Source organism: Simochromis diagramma, unplaced genomic scaffold, assembly GCF_900408965.1.
Source record: "Simochromis diagramma unplaced genomic scaffold, fSimDia1.1 OVJJ01000604.1, whole genome shotgun sequence".
Taxonomy (NCBI): Eukaryota; Metazoa; Chordata; class Actinopteri; order Cichliformes; family Cichlidae; genus Simochromis; species Simochromis diagramma.
The window spans coordinates 5,181,449-5,191,410 of NW_024387416.1; the positions used below are offsets into that span (position 1 = coordinate 5,181,449).

At 40.5% G+C, this 9,962-nt stretch overlaps 1 protein-coding gene across 1 annotated transcript; it reads left to right on the forward strand.

The window, feature by feature from the left end:
* The first annotated feature begins 8,505 nt into the window (after positions 1–8,505).
* Positions 8,506–9,671, forward strand: LOC120721738 (tropomyosin-2-like). The gene has a single exon (XM_040012245.1). The coding sequence runs from the start codon at positions 8,506–8,508 to the stop codon at positions 9,427–9,429; it is 924 nt and encodes a 307-aa protein (XP_039868179.1). The 3' UTR covers positions 9,430–9,671.
* The last annotated feature ends 291 nt before the right edge of the window (positions 9,672–9,962 follow it).

The following is a 9,962-nucleotide window of genomic DNA, read 5'->3' on the forward strand; positions in this document are numbered from 1 at the left end:
CAGCCTCCAGACTGAGAGACTCGCCCTGAGAAACTGCCCCGGTCTTTATTTATACTTCAGTGGGTGCGTGGGTGTGTGTGTGTGTGTGTGTGTGTGTGTGTGTGTGTGTATGTGTGTGTGTGGGGGGGGTCAGAGTGTGGCCCCATAAACGACTTCCCTTAACCTGCTGGTCTGGAAAATCCAACAGTTCATCTATATGTAAAGAAGCACTTAGACTAAAACTGACACAGCTACGTTAATCCTACCGTAAAACAATAAGACAAAGTACGGCCTCTCTCATGCTCCTAGGATGTGGGGGTGAACACCCTAGAATGTTACAGACCTCCTAGGATGAGACATTCTTTCAATATGCCACCAACTATATACTTCTACACACAAATAATTACATGCAGTATTCTACCATATGCAAACTTATATCATTAAAAGATTATACTGACTACTAAGTACAATTTTCCTATTAACAGGATGGCAGAAAACTTTTTATAGCTTAACCAGGACAAAGTTCAGGTCAGAGTGTGAGCCCATAAACAACTTCCCTTAACCTGCTGGTCTGGAAAATCCAACAGTTCATCTGTATGTAAAGAAGCACTTAGACATAGCTGACATAGCTACGTTAATCCTACCGTAAAACAATAAGACAAGGTACGACCTCTCCTCATGCTCCCAGGATGCAGGTGTACATTCTTGAAATGCACACCAAGCCTTTGCAGCCTGCTAAAGATCACTCATCCTATCACTACCCAATTGGTTATACACCTCTAAGCATACATGGTTAAACATTTCCTAGTACAAATGATTACATGCAGTATTCTACCATATGCGAACCTATATTACTAAAAGATTAGACTGACTACTAAATACAATTTCACATTGACAACCCATCTCAACCCAAGGATCACCACAACATGATCTAACACACCTACACCTTAGTTCACAGATTCACTTTGTCTAGGGTGCATTTCTGAGATTTCACACAACCCAGGATTCAAATCATGAATACATAATGGGCTTGGATTTATAACATTATGAATGAAATGTGCTCTATTTGGAAGCAGCTGCCCCCCCTCCCTTTTCGACGGCTTGTGTGTGAGACTTTAAATCATCAAACTGTAAATTTTAAATTGTTATTGATCCCTTTACCCCTGATCCTAAAGTGTATATTTATTTTCTTACTCTTCTTACATATATTTTTTGTTTGCTTGCACTGCTGTAACTGGAGCCTTGTCGTCTCGTCTCTCTATATCAGGGGTCCCCAATCCCAGTCCACGAGGGCCGGTGTCCCTGCAGGTTTTAGATCTCACCCTGGGTCAACACACCTGAATCACATGATTAGGCTAGTTCATCAGTATGGTTGTTCTGTTGTGTAGTCATTTTGTTTTGTGTGTCAGTGAGGGCACTAATGAATGTCACAGAGGCACATTTGCAACGTAAACACTGTCACTAAGTAGAAAACCAGCGGAGTGATACACCTCCTGTTGTCAGGCCTGCAGGTTTATCCCTGTGCTGTTCTGCCTTTTGGTGGACAAACTTCTTTTTTACAGGCACACATCATTTGTGGGGCATCTTATTGCAACACCTGATTGTTCTCTCATTTTAGTTTTAGTAACATTTTTAAAATGGTTGTACAAAATGAAAAAAACGGCAGGTGTATTGGCTGCATTTTTAGATAAATAGTTGTATATGTTTACAAAATGTACATTTTATATTTGCATTTCAAGTTATAAAAATGTACTCAACATGTCTGTGGTTTTTGTTACAGTAAAAAAAATACTACTAGGATTTTTAAGTTCTTTGTGTGATTTCAGGTCAGTAATACTAATGCAGTATGTCAATGGGAAAAAAACTAAATTCAGTTGAGCTGAAAAGAATGATACCAAACAAGGCAAGGGGCAAAAAACAAAATGAAACAATTTGAGGGTGAAGTACAAACGTAAACTCAAAAGGAATCAAAAATGGGCAGTTGTATTTCAGACCTCAGTGGGTTAATCCAGCAAATCGTGAAAAATTAGGTTTAAATTTTTGTTCATGACAGTGCAGATTTCTGACATTTTGTGTAATTTAAGCTGTAACAATGTGACTGTTTTCTAACAAAAAACAGTCTGAAGCTTAATTAGACTTGTGTTTGTAAATGAACCGTCTCATGTTGTGTAGCTTTCTGATTGATTGATTACTGTAATGCCCTGCTCTCTGGTCTCCCCAAAAAGAATATATCACCTTTACAACTTTTACAAAACTCTGCAGCTCGTGTGCTGACGAAGACCAGAGGGTGGGCCCACATTACACCAGTTTTAGAATCGCTGCATTGTCTCCCCGTGTGTTTCAGGGTCGATTTTAAAGTTCTTTTATTGGTTTTTAAATGTCTTAATGGTCTTGGGCCTTCTTATCTCTCAGATCTGCTTTTACCATATGAACCCTCGCGGACCCTGAGGTCCTCTGGCACTGGCCTTTTGACTGTTCCCAAATTCAGGACACATACTCACGGAGAGGCAGCTTTTCAGTGGTATGGTTCTCGTCTGTGGAACAGCCTGCCGGAGGAGCTCAGGCCCGCAGAGAACGTATATGTTTTTAAGAACAGGCTCAAGACCCACCTTTTTAATTTAGCTTTTACCTAACGTTTATTTATTTTATGCTTATTTATTCTATCCTGTTATTCTATTTATTAATTTAGGTTTTACCTAATATTTATTGATTTTATTCTTATTCATTTTTTATCTTCTTACCCTATTTATATTTATATTGTATCCCCATTGTGTCATATCTCCAGTGTTTCCTCGGAGGGCGCTCTCTGCACCGGGGCTGTGATCGACCGTGGCTGCTGGGGCTCTGGGGGTCGTCTCAGCCTGGCTGGGGGGCTTCTTTGCCTCCCCCCTGCTGTGTGCCCAGCCTGGAGGCTCCCTGTGATAGTGTTTCCTCACTTGGCTCATGCGTACCCAGCCCAATTTTACTCTTTGTGTGTATGATTGTTTATGTTAATGAGAGTGTGGGGAGTGAGTTGGAGGGTGGGGTGGGCTGCTTTTAACCATGTAAAGCACTTTGTGCTACTTTTTTTGTATGAAAAGTGCTTTATAAATAAAGATTGATTGATTAATTGCCCAGCATTGGTCATTATATACACTATAATTTGGAGACAGAGTTACAGGACTCTCTCCCAGACCACAGACTCATAATACAAGTCAGAGCTTTATAAAAAAAAAAAAAGTTGTGTTTTCGAAATTGGAGTTCAAGTTATTTTTACTTCCAATAGTGTTAACATACTACACAGGTCATGAACAAGATTTCTTTTACATTTTCATTGTAAATGGGTTAAAGCAGTTAAATAAAAGTAGTCTAACATAAATGTAAACGCTGTAATTTGATTATTTTAATAAACCATGAAACTTGGATGGATTCAATGCCGGCGTGACCACAGTGCACACGTCTGATGTCGCTCATTGGTCCAAGGGATCGCTCAGGGAGTTTGTGTGTTCGCTCAGACACGTGAAAAATTAGAGGGAACATTGGGCCTATGACATTCAGTACCCAGTTATTAAAATGTTAAGTGTAAATCATCCCCAGCCCACAATAGCAGCTGAATTTACTACGATTTCAGATCTTTTTACACGTCAATAAGAAACCACCGATGTGTAAAACAGGCTGACAACACAATGACATAAACCACACTGCTGCAACTGTGCAGCGCTCAGGTTTTATCTATTGTTTCTCTGTGTGGCCAGCAGGGGGAGGTGTTTTGCTTAGTTGTTTTTAAAATATTAATGAAAACATTTTTCATGAAAGTTGCAAATTTGTTATCTGTTTTTATGACATTTTTCACTGTGGATTACAACAACATCAACATTAGAAAATGAAATACATTTATAGTAGGTGATCATTAATCAGTATTATTGGCACTATTAAAGGGCCCCAAAAATCAAACTTTGCTTAGGGCACCACGGAGGGCCAACCCTTTTTACACTTCAACGATTGTACACAAAATACAATCGTCCATCCTTCTATTTATTTATTTTCTTCCGCTTATATAATTCAGCATCACAGGGAAGCTGGATCCCAGTTGTTTTTCACAGAGGGCCAAGCAGTGGAGGGAGCTGCCGACCTCCCAGCAATACATGTAAAAGCTTTATTTTACACTGACTCTGATCATCTTTATCTATCATAAAAATTTGCTTCACGATCTGAAACACGTAAGTGTGGCAAATATGCAAATAGCTAAGAAATCAGGATGGGCTAAATCGTTTCTTACTGCACTTCTGTTAGGCGACTGAATAAAAACACAAAGTCAGCAGTCTGGCTATGAATGTCTTTAATGTTTCCCAGATCAGAATCACAGCATACAGTGTATAATAACTTCTAAAGTAAACAGAAATATCATCACCTCATTTATTTATATAATTTTACTTTACTTTTTTTAATAATCATCTTTTTTTTATTCCATTATTTAACATTTTTCTTCATCTCAAGTCTCGAGTTTCTGAGTTCAACAAAGAAAGTAGAAACAAGACAACAGGTGCAGATTTGCAATGGACACCAAGCTGAGGGTTTCTCTGTGGGTGTCACTGTCTCTGTGCACGTTTGACACTGTGGACGTGACACAGGATCATCCAATCATCATGTTTTGCTTTGCTGACAGTTTTTGAGTGTTGGAATAAAATAAATCCAGCAGTTATACCACAGAAAGGACAAAGTGTGGCTCTAACAGCTGTTGAACACACACAGACTGTGATGTACTCCCCACGTCACCCATCGCTCTGCACTTTTCAAGCATCCAACTGTTTTTCTGCTACATAACATCACTGCAGGAGAAAAACAACGGACAGACAGACAGCACAGTGTGACACGAGCAGGTCAGACCACCTGTGTGATCTCATGAGTCTGTGAGGATATGAGGCATCTTATGGTATCAAAGCCCTGGAGTCTGTCAAACATGGCTACATGTAAACACTGCTACATGTTAGGTGAGCTAACATTTAACTGACTGCACTTTTTTCAGTCTCAGTTTAGGTCATTTATGTCCTTACTGCGAATCACTGAAAGGCAAAGCTGGCTTTTATCGCTCTGATGTTACGCACATCATGCAGCACAGATTCATCTCTGATCACAAGACTCATATTTCAAAATAAAAGCGAGCTAAGGCTTGAAAAGAGGACGACGATTTTATGACAATCGCAGAGAAAAGAGCAACGAAAGGATTTAAAACTTGATGAAAATGTTTTTTCTCACTGAAAACTAGCAAATCCTAATAAACAGCATGACTGGCCCTCTGCTGTGAGGGGGCTTCAGTGGAGATGACTTCTGCTACAGCGACCTTCCTGCTACAGGATGGTCACATGATAACGATCAACGTTATGACAAAAATAAAATAAATGTTGAAGAAACAAAGACAAAACTGATCGGTGGTAAGGATGAACTCATTTGAAACCTCAAGCTAACGGCCATTTTTTTCTTCTCATTACAAACTGCACCTGTTGTCTTTTGTCATCACAAAATAAGCATATCATTCATTCACTCCAAAAAAAAACCCCCAAAAAAACAAAACATAAAATAAACAAGAAACTTAATATTTACAAATATTTTGTCTGTTTTTTTTCTTACACTTAAAAATGTACAGTTCTGATCTTCCAGATGTTTCGTCTCCATCCGTCTCCCAGATTGGTATTTTCTTCTCTGTCCAGTGACCTCAGAGTGAGCGCTGAATGTGCCACAATGGCGCCCTCTAGTGTTAGCTTATAAAACAGACAAGGAGAAAGAACAGAGCCGAATGAAAGGACTCGTTTGTGTTCTCTCCTCTGCTGTAGCTGTGTGGTGCTGAGGTTAACTACACAACCCCTCGCCGCCTCCTTATACACAGGAGTGAGTACAAAAGGGTTCGTACGGACGCATCAGCCGGCCGTCCTTCTGCTCGACACTGTTAGCTGAAAGATGATCGGATCATCCTCTGTCCTGTATTTAAGGCTGAGAGTCTTTGTCCAGTCTCTTTTCCACAGCTACTGTCCACAGCACTGATCCACCTGCAGCACAGCCCCAGTCAGTTGTTTTATGATTTACATTGTGCACGTTTCCCTTCCAGTGAGCTTACAAAACCTCTGACAGGAGAAGTCAGGCAATGTGTTTCCCCCACCTCCCCTTTTAGGCAGTAATAAAATAGAAAACAAACAATCAAACAGGCTAAAGCTAGAGCACAAGCAAAGACAGCACCGGTGGCTAAGTTCTCCCATACTGGACGTACGCTACCACGTGGGCTCAAACAGCAGCACATCAGCTCAGTTTACATACTGTTGACATCTTCATCAGAGGATCAGCAGGGAGCGCTGCTGAGCTGCAGTCGTCTCCACCAGAGTGACGGAGCAGGAATCACAAACAGCACAAACCCACCGTGTTGTTTCTACCCTGTTCAGGAGATCTGAGCCCCCATCCCTTTTTTTCATGTTGCAGCTCTGCACTGCAGGCCCTGAACGCCTCCCGGTTACCCTCAGTGTGCTTAGAGTTTAATTTACAACCGACGAGCTCACAGATCATCTGCAGGCAGGTGAACGAACCCTTAATGTGAGGATAATAGCAGAGCTGACCTGAGGTCAGAAATAGTCAGAAACGGTGTCGACACAGTGAAGTCAGGTGTTTGGGAATTTGTCTGATTATCAGATTGGGGGGGTCGGTGTTAAATAACAAAGGTGGTGTAGGATGGAGAGAGGAGGGGGGAGGGAGCGGTGATGATATGGAGGAAGGTGATTGGTTAAGCAGCAGGAAGGAGCTCATGCTGGAGTCTGAGTTTTTACTGTTGGCCTTTTTCTGCTTTTTGTTTATTGTTGTCTGACGCGGGCCCGCCTACGCTTGAGTGATGCAGATGTGATATCACACTCACACAGCGACTGCCGCTCCTACACACACACACACACGCGCGCGCGCGCCAGTCAGAATACACATGTGCCAGACATAAGGGGGTCAGACAGGAGCAGCATCAGTCTCTGCTCTGTTTTGTTAATAACGTAGAAAAATAATTTTGTACAGTCAAGCTACATCGACGGATGCTTTACCTCACGTACCCTAAAATGAAAAAGTAGTGACAGTAAGATGAAGGCTGCACATGACACCATGACTGAGTTCACAGCTGTTCCTTTGATTCTAACGTTTAAGACTTTTGGCATCGACTCCGTTTTAATAAATGAGTGCTGGGAGGCGTCGTTTGACTTCAGGAGCTCCTGCGATGCTCTTACTCTGCGGGAGAAAACCAAAAACCAAAAGTAGCAAACATGGGGCGATATGACTCGTTTAGATTTTGGAAAACGTGCATCGACAGGTACAGTGTCCTTTTCCCCGCGTCTTTAAAAATAATTCATGCATAGATCCCCCACTGAGAAAACCCTTTTATATACTTTCTTCTTTGTACACATTTTATATAGAACTATATATAATATCATTTCTCTATATCTATATTTTCAGAAAAATTCTTTCCACACAATAAAAAACAACAATTAAACAAATGCTTCAAACAAAACAACAAAAAAAGAGAAGATGAAAGAAAGAAAATCACGACTGAGGCCAGTTTGGCACTTTGTCACAAGAACATGACAGAACTCTGTTAGTTGACGGTAAATAGCGATACTCTATTTTTCTTTCGTTTTTCTTCTCGATTTTTTTTTTTTACTTGTAGTTCTAAATTGGAAGATTATTGTGATTTTGCAATATACAAATAAAATTATATTTTGTTATTTTTTCATCGCTCAAAATAAGCATCACACTCGCGGAAGCCGGTGTACCCGGCGAAACGCCTGCATTTATCGAGCCTTTCAACCCCAGATAGGCCAATTATGGCTCTTTGGGTCTCAAAGGTTGCTGACCCCTGCTTTAGATGAACAGAGTTTTTTAATTAAATACATATTCTTTAATAAATGTTCTCTTTTATAAAAAGTAGGATAATTAAAAAAACTTTTATTATACCTCTATTAGAAAAAAAACTGTCTTGTTTTCTGTTGTCTGTTATGTAATATTAGGGATGTTTGTGACAATTAATTTCTTTATCGGCTGGACTAACCAATAGTCCACAACCAGGAAACACTGAAATTTTAAGTTAAGTTTGAAAACAGTTTAAAAAAACCACCCCATTCCAAAACGTCTTGTGACAATCTCATTGGCTTAGGGAGTGATGATGTCATAGAACTTCATAGAATCTTAAGTCCTTTGATGTTTTTCCTTAAGTAGGGGTGAGAAACAGCAAGTTTTAGTTCGTTTCAGCAGCATCTGTGTTTGCAGCCTACAAAACGTTCACCACAGAAACATTTGGAAAGCTCTTCAAAGTCATCGTATAGAAACTCCAACATGTTTCCAAGAAAAAAACAACCAATTCAAAAAGATTACGCCGCCTCTCCTTCCTGGAGTGGCCGGCCAATTTCCCCAAATGGCGTCTCATCCTTCCAAAGGGCATTAGAGGAGAGTAGGAAGGAAAACTACCTCCTCCAGAAAAAAATGCAACAAATTGAAGAAGAAAAACGTCAACTGGAGGACAAGTGTAGACGAATGGAAGCCCAAAATAAAGAGCTGGAAGAAAGACAACAGCGCCAGCCGGACATAAACATTATTAATGAGGGCTGGGGAATCAAGTTTGCTCAGGCCCGAGAGCAGATTGTGCACCTCATTAAAGAAAACAGGCAAAAGAGTGCAGAACTAAAAGAAATGACCAACCAGCTCCAAGACAAGAACACGATGACTGATAAGATACAACGGGATCTCCAATACATGGGCCGAAAAAATCGGCTCCTCCAAAGACAGCTCCATGAAGCTGTGGAAGAAAAGAATAAATTCCTCCAACAGAAGGAAGAGCAGGACAAAAAGCAACAAGACATGCAGCACAAACTGAAGAGCATGCAGGAAAAATACCGCATGCTGAAAGAAAGCCTGGATGAAACACTGCGCCAAAATAAAGACCTTCTTCAACAGAACGTGCAACAGCAGGAAAGACTGAAAGAAGGAAAACGCATCGTCCAGGACTTTGAGTCTAAAAATCTAAAACTGCAAGAGTTTTGTAATCAGCTGGAGGACAAAGCAACTAAAGTGGAAGAAGAAAAGGACAAACTGGAGAAACGGTGTTTGCAGATGCAGAAAAGGATCGATCAGATAGCGAGAAACAACTCCGAGCTCGTTAAGGGGCGTTTGGTGGAATTCAATAACTTGAAGAGTGAACACACTCAAATGCAGTCACAAAAACAACAAGAAGACAAAATACATGGAGACAAAAATCAAGAAATCAAGAAAAGAAAGAAGCAGTTAGAAGACAAGCACAAAGAGGTCCAACAGAGAAATGCAGACATGCACAAGGACAAGCTGATACAGGAGGAAACTTCCAAACAACTCAAAGACAAGCTTGAAGAACTAGAAGCAACATTGGAAGAGATGGAACAAAGATGTGAGAAACTTGAAGAAAAAAAACGCAGAAACCATTGACGAGCTGAGAAATCTCATCCTGGAGAAAAAAGCGCTCGTGGAAAAGTGCATGAAAAAAAAGAAAAAATGGTTCCACTTGTTCCAGAGGAGAGATGCTACTGCTTCCTCACCTGATGTAGCCTCGTCTTGCTCCACCTCTGTTAACCCCCCCAACCAGTCCCGGCAGTTGACTGTCCCCTCCTGAGCCTGGTTCTGCCGGAGGTTTCTGCCCGTTTAAAGGCAGTTTTTCCTCCCCACTGTCGCCAAGTGCTTGCTCAGAGGGGATTGTTGGGGTTTTCTCTCCTCTGCCTTTTCTTCATTTACTTGTTAACTTCTTTCATTATTACTTCATTTACCTTGTTTCTCTTACTTGTTTAACTCTTTCATCTTACTTCATTTACCTTGTTTCTTCATTTACTTGTTTAACTTCTTTCATTATTACTTCATTTTACCTTGTTTCTTCATTTACTTGTTTAACTTCTTTCATTATTACTTCATTTACCTTGTTTCTTCATTTACTTGTTTAACTTCTTTCATTTTACTTCATTTACCTT

Coding starts and splice junctions, on each gene's coding strand:
- LOC120721738 (XM_040012245.1), top strand. CDS start 8,506: ATGGAAGCCCAAAATAAAGAGCTGGAAGAAAGACAACAGCGCCAGCCG.